General features: G+C 44.0%; 1 protein-coding gene across 1 annotated transcript; it reads left to right on the plus strand.

Annotated features, from left to right (window-relative positions):
* The first annotated feature begins 1,678 nt into the window (after nt 1-1,678).
* On the plus strand, nt 1,679-16,523 carry LOC147717265 (keratin, type I cytoskeletal 12-like). The gene is made up of 8 exons (XM_086924212.1): nt 1,679-2,373; nt 4,443-4,525; nt 9,125-9,281; nt 11,985-12,143; nt 12,249-12,374; nt 14,152-14,369; nt 14,895-14,950; nt 16,181-16,523. Exons 1-8 carry the CDS (start codon nt 1,939-1,941, stop codon nt 16,276-16,278), a joined length of 1,332 nt encoding a protein of 443 aa, XP_086780338.1. The 5' UTR covers nt 1,679-1,938; the 3' UTR covers nt 16,279-16,523.
* The last annotated feature ends 2,429 nt before the right edge of the window (nt 16,524-18,952 follow it).

Genomic DNA, 18,952 nt, shown 5'->3' on the forward strand with positions numbered 1-18,952 from the left:
TTATGGCACCATATTTAGCTCTCCACAAATCCTGCAGGTTAAAATCTTGCATAATATTCCAAAGAGCTGACACTGTACTAGTTGGAACACAGTATTTAACCCTAGAGGTCCGGTCCAGCTGTTTATCGAAGACCAGATTAAAATCTCCCCCTAATATATTCGGAGCTGCATACTGTAATCAGCTTGCCCCCAGTTTCAAGAGAGGACCAGGATTGTCCTCATTCGGGCCCTAGTACTCTGCACAAGTAAAGGGTGAGCCACCTATAGAGAGGGCTGCCACTAGTCATCTACCAGACTGATCTGTGTCCCATTTCTGGACCTTAACCCCTTATTTGCTCTAACGACAATTGCTACGCCCCTTGTGCACCCCTTCTGCCTAGAACATAGTACATCCTGTACCCAACCCAGTTTACCCAGAGCTTGTTCGCAAGTTTTGGCCTCTAAATGAGTTTCCTGCGGTAGGAACACATGGGCATCCGAATTTTTTAGATATTCACGGACCCTAGATGATTTCCTTCCCCCCCCTAGGCCATTAACATTCCAGGAGAGCACATGCACATTGAGATTCAGTGGCACTCTCACACTCCTTAGAGTCAAGAAACCAGCAAGTCCAGCCAAAATAAAAGGGAAGATCTGTGAGTTTGCTCGGAAACGTGAATTTCCTACAACAACCTTTCACCACAGTTCCCATTGCTACCTCTCTCAACATGTAACAATTTTGTTCTCAACTTCTACTACTTTACCGGTGCTCCATAAATGCTGCCCGTCCAAGCAGAAATCGCATTGTAACCAATTAAAACACCAGGCTTTTTCAGATATGGGCCTTGGAGAAATTGTAATGTCACTGGCGAAATTCCTGAATTTCGTTAAATTTCTGAAAATGTTGAATTAACAATTACACATAACTTTTACCCACAGGAAAGTGATTCTTGTCAAAAGTATCTGTTCTTACGTCAAAGATTCATGCAACATACTAGCTGACGTTTGTACTAAAAGCGGTATTTTGAGTTATATCGTGTAATTTTCATTTCCAGCATCCAATGAAATGTTTTGCACCTGTAAGTCGTGAAAAGTGGCAGCCGGTGCTATATTTTTTTCGGTGCAATGTAATGTGCAGTCATCTGGACGATGCCACGTCTGGCGTAGCAGGAGAAAAGCAACAGGATTTAGAAATGTAGTTACAGGGCGCCATAATTGAGATTAGGAAAAGCATAAACAAGCTGCAATTTGTAAGGAGAAGCAGAGGCCAACACATGACGTGATGTCTGCCGGCTGAGTCACAGCAAGGGCGACGAGGCAAGGCTATCCCTGATACTGGGTCAAGAGGCCTGATTCAGCAGCAGAGAATGCCCCCTCCCCGGCACCCTAGCATGACTTCAAGTTGTTGTGTCTGTGATGAGAGCAACCAGGTGACAGCAGAAGGGAGGGGAACAAGTGCAGAGAAACCAGGAAGAAGAAATTGGTTAAAACAAGGAGAAATAATTACTTAATTATGCTGTAAAGATGAAACGAAATCGCATCAAGGTTGGCCTCTCCCACTCCACCCTTTTCTCAACTTCCTATCAACACTGGATGGTAAACAGCCACGCGTCGTCCACAACTCAAGCAAAATGGGGCTTGAGGAGAAAGGGACCACTCCTAACTAATGGTAATTGCTGTAGGTGGTAGGGTTTGCCCTCAGGAGAGGCCAGGTCTGAGGCTTGGAACACCCATGGTCCTCTCTATAAAAGGATGGATTAGCTCTCAGTCGGACTCTACCACTTTCCTTGGAGGCGATTGGTGCTTGCCTCACGACTGCGGCATCTTAGACTTTCCAGGCGAGCAGAGTCATCGAAGATTTTTTGGGGTGCACCTGGGAGAGTACCTCATCAAAGATCAGTTTTGCTGGACTTTCCACCAGTTGGCAGATTTAAGTGTGGTAGCGGTTCTAAGTTGATAATGTCCGCTTGGCAATCCGGGTCGGGGCTCCATCATGGAGGTCTCCCTAGTGGCTACTCCAGTGGGCAACAAACTGTCCCATTGAAAGGCCTTCAAAGCCACAGTGGTGGTATCTCTGTGGGTGTTGGTGCCTTTGGCAGTGCTGGTGGTGGCATGAGTAGAGAGCGTTGGAGTAGCTATGGTGGCGGTGCAACAAGTAGTGGCAGAGGTTGGGGTGGTGGAGGGGATGCTCTTCTCTCTGGTGGAGAGAAGGAGACCATGCAGAACCTCAACGCCCGCCTCTCCTCCTACCTGGGCAAAGTGAAGTCCCTGGAGGAGGCCAACGCCGACCTGGAGTATAAAATCAAAGAGTGGTACAAGAACAACGCTGAATGCAGCGCAGGAGGCCCCGACTGCAGCAACTACTTCAAGCAGATTCAGGAGCTTCAGAAACAGGTAGGACTGATGCTTTGAGGAGTGCGCCTAGCCACCTTCACTTCAGAGTGTAATATATTGTGGTTTTCTTCTTTTTGCTTGTGATGGGCCTGCCTCGGTTGAAGCTAGTAACCACAAGCAACAAGAGCCAAGCTGGAGTCCCCCTAGGTTCTTTCTGTAAGATGGAAGCAGTGAATGAACATGATCTGTGATCTCAATAGGATTTGTCCGCCATGCCACACAAAAACAATATCTGATGGCTGTAAGAAAGTGTGGCACATCGCGCCACATCTCATTTATAGCATCATTAAAAGTGCCCGCCTTGATGTTGCCAGTGATTAGGTTCATTTGTGGAGCACACTCCTGATGTAATCACCTCTAGGCGCTGCGTTTGTAAACTAGCCTCGAGAAGGAGTAAACTAACAATTTAAAACAAATGTGTGGGTGTGTCGAAAGCGCTGTCTGCCAAGCAGCATCCTTCCTGTACACATGTCTGATGAACTGTTGCTTGTGTTGGGAAAGGCCTGCACTTCAAGGAAATCACGCTTGGTTTTGAAATGTATGTGATGAGGAAGGTAGTGTCTGAGCCTGTAGGATTTATGGAGAATGTCATTTGTGTTGTCCTTAGCTTTCCGCTTAGGAGCTCGCTTTCATAGGAGCTCTTCCTTCCTGAAAAAAAAGATGCCATAGATGTCAATCTGTGATATCCCTCCATGGTCTGCAGCTGCTCCGTCTTTGGTTTCCATGGCGCTGTCCTTGATCTCAGGGGTCATGAAGGCGGGATCTTAGGGCCCTGTTTGCTTCTGCAGTTTTCATTATTTGCTCTTACCATAGCTCCAAAGCAGCAGTGGGCAAAGTGTATGTGATCTCACTTCCGCTCCCCTTGGCTCATCTATGAGTCTGCGTCCATGGACAGTTCTTACCGTTTCTGTAGGAACGAGAGGTCGAGTGAAAGACCAAGCCGAAAAAAGCAAAGCTGTCTGCTGTGACTGGATGCGCTGGTTCCACAGCAGATGAGTGCAGTGAATTTAAAGTGCTTTAAATGCCTTTAATTGTCTGCATGGCAAAAATCACTAAACTTGACTGTAAATTAGGTGCAAGGGCGCTTTTTCAGTTTGTAGGCTATTATTCAGCCATAGCATTTGATCCAACTTGAACTTCCGATAAATCAACTGAATTGACGTTTCTACTCAAAATTAATTTTAAAAAAACAATGGTGTTTTTAAACAGTACGTTGGTGAAAAGACCACGGCATTTAGGGCCATATTTACAAGCCCCTGTCGCCACTACAACGTCAATTTCAGTGACGTTCGGTGGCAATAGGGGCTTTGCCTTATTTACAAGGAAGCTTTTCCTGTCCTTGTAAATGTGGCCCCTTTACATGCCGCACTTTGCATGAAAGGGGCGTTCCATGGGTGTTGCTGTAAGTATTCCCACGCGGCACACATGGAACAAGACACATTTCCAGATTTACGAGGTGCGTCTGAATGCAACGAGGAGAAATGTTTGCATTTCTCCTCGCTTTTTCCTCTTTCAACAGCATTCTACAGCACACATTGAAAGAGGAAAATGCCCGTCGTGGTTGTTTTTGTGCAGAAAGGTGCCCTTCCTCTACAAAAACAATCCCCCATGACGCAGGCATCCTTGCACCATGGTGCAAGGGGGCTTCCGCCGGCGCATGGCAGCTGTTTGTACACCAGCGGAGGAGAAAGCACAGGAATGCAACATATCCTTGTAAATATGTTGCATTCCTGTGCTCTGGCAGTGCCGCAGCGTGGCGCAGCCAAAATGTACAGGAAGGTGACCCTTCCTGCACATAAACAATCTTCCCCTAAATGCAGGCAAGGGCGCTTGCGTTGGCACTAGGCTGCTACGTTTAGTGCCAGCGCAGGGGGAAATGCAGCTCTGCACTGTACTGTAAGTATGGTGCAGCCCTGTGTTTCTGAAGTGGTGGGGTACGACTTTAGGCCTGGAAGACCAACGCCTCTCACCGCTACTTCATTGTAAATATGGCCCACAGTATGAAAAGTGTTGAGTGTACAGCCCAAGGGAATGTATTGTCACGTCCAGCTTGTCCTATTGTCTTCCAGATCCTAGCTGCTTCCATCGACAATGCCAAGACCATCCTGCAGGTGGACAACGCAAGGCTGGCACTGGATGATTTCAAAATGAAGTGAGTTTGGGGGAGTTGGGGTGGGGGAGGGGAGATGGTCATTTCTTTCCTCGCAGAAAATTAAACGTGATGAAAGTCATCCTTTTGAAGCTAAGCTCAACAAAAGACCTGATGAGATGTTAAACTGGCAACATTTATAAAACCTGATGAAAGCCCACCAAAGTAAGCTGACATATTTTTTTAAAATTGAAATATTAAAACTGAACACCAGGAAGGGGAGGATGGGAGTTGTCGCTGTGGGAACATTGCTGGAAGGCAAGATCCATCGTCCACCACCCTACACTTCCTGTTTGTTTAGCTCAGTATTTGAAGTTCTTTTTCAACCCTGATCTCACTGTTTACTCCTCCTCCTTCGTTCCCTTTTTTCTTCCCCTTTCTCTCTTATTCTGAGTCAAAGTTTGATGATGCTGAACAATAAATCCCGATCCCTAAAAATGAGTGCCAAGAGAGGGCATGAGTTGAAAATATTGGAGATGGTGCAAAAAGTATGATAAAAGTCTAAAAGCAGTATTTGGTGAAAAATGCTTGTGAGGTGGAGAGCAGAGGGAGACAGGGTGCACATATTTGTATTTGCACATACTTGTAAAGTATGTATGTATTAGACTTAAACATTGTAAACTGAGCCATCAAGCAACGGAGTGCGGTGGGATTGAGATACGCTGTCCAGGCAGGCACATGGCAGGTAATGGATGCAGCATGATCTTAGTGTCGTGGCTTGAGAAGGAGGATAGTAGTATTTTTATGGGCAGACTGCGCATAGAGGGGCGTGCTGTTTAGAGACACCAGTAGTGGGGTGTTATTTTGCGATGAGGTGTTGCTGGAAGAGGTGAGTCTTCCGTTCCTTCTAAAAGGACGGGGCCAATCATCTTTGGACTAGGATGGAGTTCTTTGTCTTGAGAGTGGTTCACCAGCTGCCTTAGTCTTGGTTGTTGGAAAGGTGGTGTATTGATGTTGACTGCCTTGAGGTATGATCAAGCAGATCTTGTTGAGGATGCGTGTCAATAGTGGAGCCACAGGAACCTTCAGAGATCTGGACCATTCCTGGCATATTTATGAAGACATTTGCTTAAATGAGCTGCTACATTCAAAGTAATTTATAGAAGTTAGGTGAGTCTCTGGGAATGCCGGCAGAGAACCTTGTCGCAGTCGAGATGATATGAGATAAGACCAGTGCCTAGAGGGTGTTCCTGAAGGCAGCTTCCAGGAACAAATGAAACATCTTTGTGAGTTTTTGGAGGACGGTCAGTTGATGCTTTAGTGCAATCTGGGTCTTGAAGCTGAATCTGGTGTTGATGTGGACGCTGAATGACTTAGTGCTATTCGAGAATTGACAGATGACCCTGTACAGATTTATTTTGGAAAGCCTTTCATGTACCTCTAGTTGTGGAACTGAAATCTATGAAAATACCAGAAAGGGCTGGGATTATGTGAAGGGGTGTGCGAGATTCTGTTGGTTTTGGCCAGCAAAGATTCACAAATTTACAATTTCACTCAGCTGTTGTACCCACATTATGAGATAATTTGTGTGCTAGTTGAACCCAGCCACCCTGGAATCTGTATGGAGAGTGCTATGCAACTTTATCGGTCACACTGCTTTTCTACACAAAATGGCGCATAATTGTGGCGTTTCCCTCTGTAAGTCTTATGCGGAGCTTTTCTAGGGAGAATAGCTCTGTATAGGTGAAGAAGACTCTTTCATGTAAAGAATGTCTAACGCGAAATTATTCTGTTCATGTTCAAGATGTGAGTGGTAGACATTGTCACAAACATCCAGGTTTTCGTGATTTAGTCGCAAATCGAAAGCTGCAATCTTCATGATACTCCCAAATGTGCAAGTTCCCTACTTGAAAAATAACTGCTTTAATGGATAATCGTCCGTCGTTTGATTTAGTCTGCTTTGATCGAGCAGTGCTAACCCAAGAATTCATCAGCTCAGAATTCACCAATATGTACTCAATTGTGTTGCATTCCTCGGACTGTGACTATGGTAGGCCCGGGCTGGTGATCTGCACTGGGCAGGAATCAATGAATTCTGCAACAGGAGTACATTGCCTGCTCTGGCCAACGACAGCCGTAGATGGGGCAAAATGTGCAGTTTGCTGGTCCCAGTTGCTGCTGTAAAAAAAGAATCCCCCCTCACAGGTAAGGGAGAAGGGTGTCACCTGCCAAATAATAATACTGGGCCGTAATTGCGTCTTATGAATTATAATAACACCAAAATAAATACAAATTCAGGGAGAATGCGACAACCATATAGGTACACATAAACAAAAACATTTTTTATAATAAACAAAAATAGAATTTATTAAAGATACAGTATATACAATCCATTTAATTTGTGAAAGAATGCATCAAAGGTGGACATATAACGAACAAATATATTATATGCTGCAAAACGTTTTCATAGGACAAATAGATATTATAGTTCTTTTTTGGCAATTTTACAGCCAATACCAAAATTGCGAACCAAGAAAATATTGCATACCCACAAACAGAGGTGTCAGTAATAAAAAAAACAGGCTCAAACCGCATACACAAATGCTCTCATACGTCTAAAAGCACACACATTCAAACCTGCGCACACGCAACAACGACCTTAAAGATATGTACAACTACATTCAAACAAGGCAAAGCAGAGACCAACAATAAATAGTAAAGTGGGCAATAGTGCTTAATTATTAACAAGGAATTCTTGCCCAGTGGTCTCTGTCTTGCACGGTGCCAGTTGCTGCTGTGCCTCTGTTTTCAATTTATTAAGAGGTGGATATGTCAAGAACCGTCTATCTAGGGGTCAAAGTGAATAAATGGTAAACCTCTTGAGAGAGTGTCATCTATTGTGTATCTAGTGGAAAAAAATGCTTACCCAACCAGAACACCGATTGCAGAGAAGTGTAGCGTCGTACGCGGGATATACCTTGACCTAATTGAGAAAAGGCAGGTGTACTCTCAAAGGGAGAACATTGAACCGGTATTCGACTGCAAGGCAGTGGTCTTAAAGGAAGAATTATTTGCATACAGGTCTCTTAAGGGGCGACAAAATTGTACCCCGCTAATCTCCACTACCGTCGTTTTAATTGGAAAAGGCAACGTTAGAAAGTTAATAAAGATATCGACCTCTAACTGGGGCGAGGGACTTGTAGATGGCCACTATTTCTGCACAAGAAATTTTGATAAGGAATGGATTAATCCTTTATTCCAAGAAACGACATACAAAGGGATACTAGGAAAAGTATGACACTTATATACTGAACTGCATACCGAATCTCAACTAAGTATTAATTGGGTTGATAAGATTGAGCACTTTGTGATTATATTTTTTTTGGGTCCTGAAGAAGGTGGTTTTAACTACATGACACACTGAAACGCGTCGACAAGAGGATAAAAGTTTATTTTGTTTTATAAAAATTATATTATAATGGATTTGTACTGTAATATGCATTAGGAAATGCATAGTATCTATGTAACCATCTTTAATTATTGTTGAAAAAACTATTGAAAAATATATAATTTTCCTGAATGTTTATGTTTTAACTTTGCACAAATGTGTTCTAAGAAATGAAATATGAAATGTTTTTAACCATGATATAAAATTGTTTTATGTTTTGATAAAGATGCAAGAAATAATGAAAAAACTAAGGATATAAATCTAGACTACGTGTTGCTATATATAGGGACATTTATGTCCTTTTTCTTTGGTTCACTGTAATATATACATAATTCCTTTGTAGGAGTAGTAAATAACATCAAAAGCGAAAAATTGTACTTTTTATGGGGAAAAACTGGAAACACACCTCAGTTGAGGAAAACATCCATTATTACTGTGTTATCCTCCCCTTTGACACACCTAATAATACGACATATGGTGGTATTGGCATTTTCTGGGTGCAGTATCACCCCCTAGGGATCCTGCAGGAGTAGTAATCAGGGTGTGAGAGACAGGCAGAGCAATGCTTTGCTGAGAATCTGCTCAGCGGAAGGGCTTCCGTATGGCTCCAGCCAATGTAGGAGAAAAGAGGGATTGATTTTTAGTGATCCTTGCCTAAGAGATAGATTTAAACCTGGAAAGACAGTCCTAATTTACAAAGGATAGTTTGTCACTCTTGCCCTAGGAGAGACAGACGTTTGTCTTAAGGTGGGCCAATCAGGCCAGTACAGTTCGAAGAGGATGCAGAGCTAAGATTTCGGCCTCGTAGATAACAACTTAATTTTGATTTTAAGAACCTTAGATGGCCCTACTCTGCACAACGTTTCTAGAAGAAATGCGTCATTATTAAATTAACATAAACAACATTTTGAAGCTGTGAATATTAAACCTGACTGTAAGATATTATCAATGTGACATTTTTACATTTGCAAAGCCACTGACTAAAACAATAGTTTGCAAAAACGTTGGTTTAAAAAAATGTAAGAGACTTTGTAAATATGACAACAGGTTCCAAGAAGAGCTAGAATATATTTTTCTTGTGGCGATTTAGATTAATAATGCTCCTTTGTGTGCTTAAGGCTAGAAAGCACCAGGATGTGTGTGATATTGCTTCGAGTATCACCTGATTGTATGCTTGGTAATGTGCTAGCACTGTTGTCTATCTCTGGTTCCAGGTTCGAGAATGAGCAGCGCCTGCGCGTCAGCGTGGAGGCGGACAACAATGGTCTTCATAAAGTCCTGGATGAGCTGAGAATGGACAAATCAAGCCTGGGTGTGCAGGTGGAGAGCCTGACTGAGGAGCTAGCCGCCCTCAAGAAGAACCACGAGGAGGTAGGCTGGGGTCTGTCAGTGCTGTTGTGACACGCTGTGAGTGTGCAATACCACACGCTGACTGACTTATGGAGACACCAATGTATGTCACCAGAGCAGTCACGTAGAAAATAGGATTGGGATGAGGCATTCACTTGTCATGTAACATGACGTGTCTCGCTCTGCCTCAGTCCTGCCAAGATTCTATAGGCACCTGCTTGTCTGGCAAAGTCTGCATCTTTTCTAAGACCAGGTAATGTTATGTTGCACACCTCTCCTCCAACATGCCTTGGTGTTCTTTTAGAAGAAATGTAAAGTTATGTCTTGTACCTAATGTTAAGGGCGAACTGCAATGCCCAAACCTGCTGTGCTTCCATGTCTGAGACACAGGCTTCTATGAGCATTCAGGGGCTCATTGACAACAAAATGATGCAATGCGGTGCCGCAAGCCAGCCTGCTGCACCGTAAGGAAAGGGCAAGATTGTGTCATATTTATGGCAATACGACACATCCCTGTTTTTTTCATTCCGTTGGCGCATTTTTAGACAGTTTTGCGCTAATACTAGGTGCCTGCATTGAAATCCAGTTGTTTTTGTATAGGAAGGGACACCTTCCTCCACAAAATCAATTGTTGCTCCTGCCCTGGGAGGCATATGGTTTTGACGGGAAACAACACTTACAACGCAACTTTTACAACGCACTACCTTTACAACGAAACTTTCACAACACAAAATCCATTACAACGCATACCATTACAATGCAGCCATTACAACGCATGTCACTACAACGCATACCACTGCAACGCATGTCATTACAACGCAGTCCTTACAACGCATACCATTACAACGCATACCTACACTATCCAACACTTACCCCATGGTTGCACCCCCTGGAGTTAGAATAGTAATTTTTACCCCTACACTATCCAATACTTATCCTACTGTTGCACCCCTTGGAGTTAGAATAGTAATTTTTACCCCTACACTATCCAACACTTACCATACATGCAATGTAATGGTATGCGTTGTAATGGTATGCGTTGTAAAGGTAGTTTAAAAGAATTTGTTGTAATGGCATGCGTTGTAATGGAATGTGTTGTAATGGATGTTGCGGTGTAAAAAAATGCATTGTAAAGGTATGCGTTGTAAAAGTATGTGTTGTAACGACATACATCCGGTTTTGACGCATGCCCAGATTTACGCTTTGTTGTAAATCTGGGAATGTGTTAAATGCCATGGGCGTTCAGTGGGAACACCCACTGCAACGCCCGTGACAGACCTCTCAGGCGCAGTGTGAGGCAATGCAGCAACTTGCGCTGCATTGCCTCACACTGTATCTGCGAGGCCATGAAAATTCACGCAGGGTGGCTTTCTGTGGCCTCGTAGATATGAGCCTACACTGTGTATCTCTGAGGCGTCAGAAAAGTGAAGCTCCGGTGGCGAACATTTACTGCAAGGGGCTTGTAAATAAGCCTCTCTGGGCCCCATGCACCGCCGGAACATCACTTTTTTTGGCTTAAAACTGCCTCGTAAATATAATTCCAGTTAATGCAGTTTTCTGCGTTAACCCCTTCGCTGCGGGGGTTATTTTCCCGCTGTGCTGTGGGGGGGGGGGGGGGGGGGGGGGGGAGGGAAACGGCGCCCGCATGGTCATGAGGAGCTGAGCTCGTCATGAGGCACGGCGCTCCTGTGCTCATCACGAGCTCAGCTCGTCATGACCACACCCGTTCCCGTGGAACGCTCAGCACAGCAGGGGAATTATCCCCGCATGCTAGCGTTCCACGGCTCATGACGAGCTGAGCTCGTCTTGAGCACCCGAGCGCCGTGGCTCATGACGAGCTGCGCTCGTCATGAGCATGGAAAGAGTTAAAGGGGAGGGCAATGGGTGTTGCTGGGGCATTCCCAGCAACATCCATGACCTTTGACACTCTCCCAGATTTATGAGAAATCGTAAATCTGAGGCAGCGGCAAAAGCTTATGGCCCCCCAGGGGAGGCGTAAGGGAGGTGCAACGAGGCAAAATATCTTTATTTCTCCTCGTCTTTCTTTTCTCCATGTGTGCTGCTTTCTTCATCACACATAGAAAGAGGAAAATGCCTCTTGTGATTGTTCTTGTGCAGGAAGGGTTCCCTTCCTGCACCAAAATAATCATCCCCGCAACACAGGCACCCTTGCACCATGCGTTGCGTTGGGGCACGGCAGCCTATTGTGTGCAGGCGCAGGGGAAAAACACAGGAATGCTTCGTATCTAATAGATATGGCGCATTTCTGCCCTTTTCGTTTGTCCTAGTGCAGCGGATCAGGAAGGCCTGCTGTGCTGCCCTATTGCAAAAAACAATAAATGAGGCTCTTACTTTCAAAGAATTGTCTTAACTTAGCCTACATTTTCCATTGAATATTGACTTATTCTTCTATGTATTGATATATATGTTGTCAGTAATTAGTCAAGACCCGAATTAACCAATATTTTACTGCAGATATGTATCGTTTAATCTTCAAAATTAGACAAGCACTCAGTTTTTCAAAATTCAGGACTAAAATTGGGAATTTGCAATCAGCCTGACACCTTTCACAAACATAAAACTCACACTCCTAAAAACCTTGAGGATCATATTCACAAACAATTTTTCTTGCCTATCACTGATGCCACAACACGCAGGCTGGGCTAGGCTCATGCTGGACCGAAATTAACCATTAAGCTGTACTTTTTGTGTCCCAATGCCCAGGAGATGAAAGGAAATCAGCCAGCAGCCGGACAGGTGAATGTGGAGATTAACGCTGCTCCAGGAATCGACCTGCTGAAGGTCCTGAACGATATGAGGGCACAATATGAAATCATGGCCGAAAAGAACCGCAAAGAAGCCGAATGCAAGTTCAACGAAGCGGTAAAAGCAGTGACAGAAAAAACGAAGGAGGAAGGGTTTCTGTACCAAAGTCTACATGCACTTGGATTTCTTTAACGTTCTCTATTGTTTTTGTCTCGTCCCCAGTGCAAGGACCTGAACAAAGAAATTGACTGCGGCAGTGACCAGATGCATTCCGGCAGGAGTGAGATCTGCGACCTCAAGCGCAGCCTCCAAGCCCTGGAGATCGAGCTGAGGGCCGCCTTGGCCACGGTACGTGAATGCGGTGGACCCTGGTAATGTCCAAGCTATGGGCCTGATGAGAGCGGCGGACTTACGACTGCCGCACTCCCCGTGGCGCACCACTGGCAGTCCACAGTCTGCCGGATTACGAATCTCTGAGTTGTTCCGGCAGTGGACCGTCGGCTGTGCCAGGCAACCGCCATTCCTTGGCGGTGGCTTGGAGGGGCTATGCTATATGCTGAGCAGAAGTGGTGCGGTCCCGCCCAGCATATTACGAGTTTTCCCACCGCCAGCCTTTTCATGGGCATGAGTCCACCATGAAAAGGCTGGCAGTGGGGAAACAAAGGGGGCCTTACAGGGCCCCCATTCTCCCCATCATGGGAGTGCATTCAGGAAGGCACAACATGCACCCCCATTTCTTGCACGGTATGGACTTCACAGCCCATGCTGTACTGGAACATTTTTACCGTTCCCATTACGGTGCCTGTTTTTCTGGCACCACCACGGGAAAGGCAAAAGGATCCTCTGCCTGCATGAGCTGAACTTGTAATCAGGCCGGCGGTCCTTGCGTTGCTTTGGTGCAGCTTTGCCAGTGGAGAGCCGGCACGAATGCTCAAAAGTTGTAATCATCCCATATGAATACTTGACCTCCATAAGGTGGAATTCTAAGGGGGAAAGCATTGGGCAAGAATGTTTTGCTTTTTCAACTTACATTCCATATTTTGAAAACAATGGCCAGAATTAATCAAAGTCATCTAAAAAGAAATCACCAGCACAATCAATTTTTGTAGAGTTGTCTGTCTACTCGTGTCTGAACCACCAAAACGTATTGTTTTCTATCTTTCAAAATGTCTTGCTCCCGAGATAGCTTCTCCATACATTTGTTGCTCCCTCAGCATTATTTAAATGGGTGAAGGGCTCAAATGTGGGTGTTCATTTTTTGCCGTTGGTTGATCGTCTTTGGCAGTCCTCTTCATTTGTTGTGCCTCTCCATTCCTAGATGATCTATGGCTTTTTTGTTCTGTCTTGCTGTCTATTGCTCCTCATAGTCATTCCTTTTACTTCTTGACTTTGCTCTGACTCCTATGAACTCCCTGGTTCCACCTTAGCAATCTGTGTTTTTATTTACTTTGAGTTGCTCTTTGGTTTACTGGGGCTCATTTGGAGTTTGCAGGAAGTGGGAGCACAATTAAATGTCGGTACTCCTACCCCATCATAATTGTTGTTGCCCCAACCAATTTAGAGGTGGGGAACCCCAGGGTTTGTGACTGTAGAGCATCAGCTGCCTCTGTAGGTTGAAACATTTGACCTGAGGGCACGTCCTGCAGAGGGATATGAGGGCGAAGTCACCCAACCTATTTAGAGCAGGTGGCCATCACTAGAATTACCTGTTTAAAAACTCCAGGTGAGACAATCTCTGGCAGGCAATTTTCACAATGGCTCCCTAGCATAGGTAAATGCCCCCTGTATATCAGACCATTGTTTTATGTTGTTTTGCAAGAGCAAGGTCCCAGTTTGGGAGTTTGTTCTTGAAAAATAATAAAAAATTGCAAAGTAGGCACAACAAACAACACACCCGGTCAGCCGCTCTGAATGCAGCTGGTAGACTGCTTTGAGTGAGGAGGCAATGGTGCTGCTGACCTGTTAGGATCGAGGGTCTCCCCCTGGGGTCTTATGGAGTCTGCTTGCATTTTGTCTTGACGTCGATTGTGTCTTCCTTTCCAGTTCTTACTATCCCTTATCATTCCTTGCCTGTCCTTGTAATTTTTGTTTCTTTTTTTGCCATTGTCTGTTCTTTCGCCAACAGAAAAAATCCCTTGAAGAGACCCTTGCAGAAACAGAAGGCCGCTACTGCCTGCAGCTCTCCCAGCTGCAAATCCAGATCAGTGCAGTAGAAGAGCAGCTAGCCGCTATCCGGTGTGAGACCTCCAACCAGTGTGCAGACTACAAAGACCTCCTGGATATCAAGACCCTGCTGGAGAAGGAGATCGAGACCTACCGACGGCTCATGGATCAAGATGGCGCGTAAGTCGATTGCTTATGAGTAACTCATCATCGCGCTGTTTACTGCTAACAAAATAGGGAAAATAGGCTTGTTATTCGCTAGCAACACAGTGCTTCTACCAAGTGGGGGGATTATAAAGTAGAAAGTTCAATTTTCATTATAATCATTAAAATGCTGAAAAAAAAAATTGCCTAGTCCATCAATTTTTAAAATACTGACCGATCATAACATTTATCAAGTAAATTCCATTCAATATTTGTGCAGTGAGGTAAAGTACTCTAGAGTGTAATAGTATCTCCTTATTGGAGTGCTCGAGAAGGGCAGTATAATCATTGATTTTAAAAACTAAAGCACAGACATCATTAGTTTCTACTGCTAAATTTGAAAAACCATACATCGAATGTAAAAAATATAAGTTCTATGCCCAGGCTAGTGGTTAAAGCTATGCCTAGATCTAAATACCATATGACACACGTTTTACCATTGGCAATCTAACACTGTTGCAATAAGTTCATGCTTGTAAATTCAATTTTTTTTTCTTGCAGGGCTTTCCCGAGTTCACAGTCGAGGTCACAATTGGGATCCCAGTCACAAAGCAGAGGTGATGTTTTTTTATGATGGCTAGACATCATTTTCTTAAAGGCTGCCAGTTTCCAGTTTTCATGACTCACATTGTGTTTTCTGCAACTGGCTGTTGTAAAGGGTAAGACCAAGTACTGCTCAAAATGTCCTACATGAGGTCAAAGAAGCCAAGTTTAACCATCAATGGTTGCTCTGTTTCTTAAAGATGTAAGCAGATCAGAAATCCAAATGAAGGACTTGACATTTCTCCAGCTTTACCTCTAAAATGTAGAGGTGATCCTCGAGCCTGTATTTGGACAAAAAAGGATGCCGCTTCCATTGACCACATCATATCATTAATTCATGCCTGCAAAAAATGGTAGAAGTGCTGTCCAAGCGTGTTTGGTTTGATGGAAATTATATTGATTTTAAGGACAACTGTCATGTCTGCAAGTCCAGGACAGATGGCATTTTCTCAGCCATACAAAAGAAGATTAATTTAAGACAGTAGCCTTTAGGATGGTCCCCTGGAGGCCAATTAATACCAAAAGTCATTTGGGCTACGATATCACATAACAGGCAAGGCTGCGACCCATTTAGGTGTGGTGTAAAGTGTTACAATATCTCCCTTGGAAATCCCACCTATTGGACAATGGAGGTTCTGTTAGGAAATAGTATTTAGGCACATTTTTCAAATTAGTGGATGAGTGATTAGGTACATATCATTGTTGTTCTATACAATAAATGCCTTGAGGAACTGAAAACGAGGAGCGAATACAGCACAGCAATATTTTGTTGGACTAAATCAATAAATACAAAGTTCTCTTTTGGTTCATTTCAGATGTCCTGTGTTTTTCTATCCTCTTCTGCCAACTTACCAGTCACCATACTCCAAAACCCTCATGTGCCACATGTCTCTATTACAGTGTCCCTCTCATTTAAAAGAAAACACACACAAAAATCCTGCAGGGTGCATGAAAACAATATTTGAAAATATCATGTCGTCCATTTTTCTGATCACCACTGCTCCAAAGGCTTTTATCAAAACAGCTAACTTGCAAACTTGGCATTCCCCAGAGCAGTGCATGATGGTCTACCATTTACAGCTCTGATTTGCATACCGAAGCCTGGGTAGCTTTGCTTTGCGGCATAAAAATCTCCATTAAGGGAGAAAAAGGATAATGAAGATGATCACGAAGAATGCCCACCTTTTCTTCTGTCATGAATATAAAGCTCTCCAGGTCTCATGCATTATCTTTTATTTTTCTAGGTCCACAGAAAACAAGGAAGGTCCAGACAATAGTTCAAGAGGTGATCGATGGAAAAGTGATCTCAGAAAACGTGAAGGAGACAGAAGTACCAATGTAAACTCTGAAAGTAACGTGGCCTTCTTTGACCCTGCCAACTCCTCAGATGTAATATCTAAGGTCATTGCCTATACCTAAAGAGGTAGAAGCCCCAGATCTAGGACACTTTTCCACGCTATTTACACCACTGTCTACACTGCTAAGCCTTAATGACCTGGAGTAGGGTGTGCAAAGTTGCAAACATTGCAATGTCAAATTATTTTTTTTAAACTTTGCCTGCTTTGCGATTTGCAAAGCTGGTGATTTTTGGAAAAGAAATTGGAGGAGACACCAAATAGTCAAAGATGGCCATGAAAAAAGTTCAACCAATAGGCTACAACCACTTCTCTCACATGACCTTTAATTCATGCACAAAATGCCTGCTGTGCATTTGCCCCAAGTTCCTCTTTGCTGTCCATTTAGACTCTCTCTATCTCTCTCTCTGTCTCTCTCTCTCTTTCTTTCTCTCTATCCCTCTCTCGCTCTCTCCTTCTCTCTCAGATGGTCTCAAATTGACAGGAATTGTCCAGCATCAGCTGGCTTTGGGCTGCTCAACTCCTTAATCTTGGTCTAGCCCAGCTTCAAGAAATTGTTCTTAAAACTTTATGAACCTCATAGTTTGTTATGTCTCAAAAGTACCAGAAAATCCCACTAATAGGCGTTTCTTGTGAGAGAAAAACGAAAGCTGCACCAACAAGGATGGACAAATTCCATTAAAAAAAATAGTTGAGGGGTAAAACTATATAGCCAAATAATTATTACCAAGAACATTTCACACCCATGGCAAGGTTTAGGGAATTATTCTTTCCTAATTTCTTAAAGTGCAAAAGTTGTGTACCTTTTCAATTTTCTCACCAAAATTATGATTTTAGCATACCCTAGTTAACATTTCTACAACCTAAATCACTAAGGCCCTCGTGGGGAGGCCTATAAATTGGAATCTGACTGGTAACAGCAATTACTAGCCCCATTGGAATTATGAGCTCTGTGGAAACACCTTAGGTCTCCTAACTTTCACCTAGGTATTTCGGCAGCTAAAAGCAGCCGATATCTCCAGGAGAAAGTCTGGCCCAAAATGAGGAATTACAAGGGAACCTGACCTAGAACTATCAATTCCCCGTGTAATTCCTCATTTCATAGAGGACCCTCTGGGTCCCACTTGTAATGGACCAGATTTTCCCCACCCATGGAGTTAGCGGTTCCCCTGGTATCGGTAACTCTGGGGGTGGGGAAAATCCAGCCCATTTACCACGCGACTAATTAAGAATGCCTAAGGCTGTTCCTACTTCTTTCCATTTCTGCTTAGACCTCCATTTTAAATTCTGGACCTTGGTGTCTGTTCTAACTCTGTGGCTTCTACCAGGATAGATATTGCCAAATTTGAAGGGCAGCTGGGAAGGTTGGGATCAGCGCTTGTGTCCAGCAAACTCTATGATCCTGCCTACAGTTTCAAGGGCTTAATTGTATACAGTTTAACAAAAGAGCTGAGCATTATTATGCCAAACCTACCTGTTCCTGCAATTTCTCGAAATAAAATATATTTCTGTTTGCAAGCATGACATGTTTGTTTGGAGTTGTCTTTGTATCTGTGAAAAGCAATCTATCTCTTGTGAGTGAGTGAGTGAGCGAGTGAGCGAGTGAGTGAGTGAGTGACGAAACGTGTGCTATCACTATTATAGCCCACTTTACATTAAACCGTGTCAGTACGCTTCTAGTGGATAATCTCCACCTGCCCCTAATGCATTTGTAGGCCACGTGCCCTGAAGTTTTGTGCATTTTTTCCTGCACTACATCCTTCAAGCGCCAATGTTTGTGCATCTTCTTCTTCTCGGCCTGATAACTGTTCCAACCCCTATATTAGTAGGGTGCATTTTCTTTCACACATCCCCTTTCATACCCACTTCCATTGTTATGCAAAATCTGCATAGGTATTCCATGTATATTGCTACAATCTCCCTAAATAACAGACACAACGCTGCCCTGTGTAGTGATTTTGAAAAGTTTCCCCCCTGGCTTTCATGCCCTTTGCTGTCCCAAATACATGTGTTTCTGCACTAAAGTAGAAGTCTGAAGAGAGCAATTTACGCAGTGTCTGCTTTCCCTTCTACCCAGTCATTTCCTCTCGCGGAAATCTAGGTGGCTTGTTTCACAATTTTTTTTAACAGTTCAGGCCATTGACCACTGTGACCAGCGGGGTCCTGTCCACTCTATAAGGCCTATTTCTGTCTGCTTCCTGATTGAACAACCCAATGCTTAATCCTAATGCATACACATGGGCATGTTCGAGGATGTTTGGCTACATGACAGGACCAGTCATCGTGTATCCTTGGGGACTACCACTCAGCCCACGGAGCAAGTCCAACGGATCCAAAACAGGCCACTGGAGGGAGATTGGGTATAGAATATCATGTGAGATTTTCATGCAATGGTACTGTGCTGCTCTTGCTTGGTCTCCATCATCCTCTTCCTATACAAGTATCATAATTCCAAGATACCTGGGGGCATATGTACAAGCCCCTATGGCCACGGGAACGTCACTTTTTGGGACATTCCCATGGCGATAGTGGCTTTGCCCTATGTACAAGACAGCGTTAAGCCTCTTAACGTGGTTTATCGCAGCCTTGTACATACGGCACCCTTTCACTCTATGTTTAGTGTCAAAGGGGCATGCGGTGGGTGTTGTGGTGGGCATTCCA

This window comes from Lissotriton vulgaris, chromosome 5, assembly GCF_964263255.1.
Source record: "Lissotriton vulgaris chromosome 5, aLisVul1.2, whole genome shotgun sequence".
NCBI lineage: Eukaryota > Metazoa > Chordata > Amphibia > Caudata > Salamandridae > Lissotriton > Lissotriton vulgaris.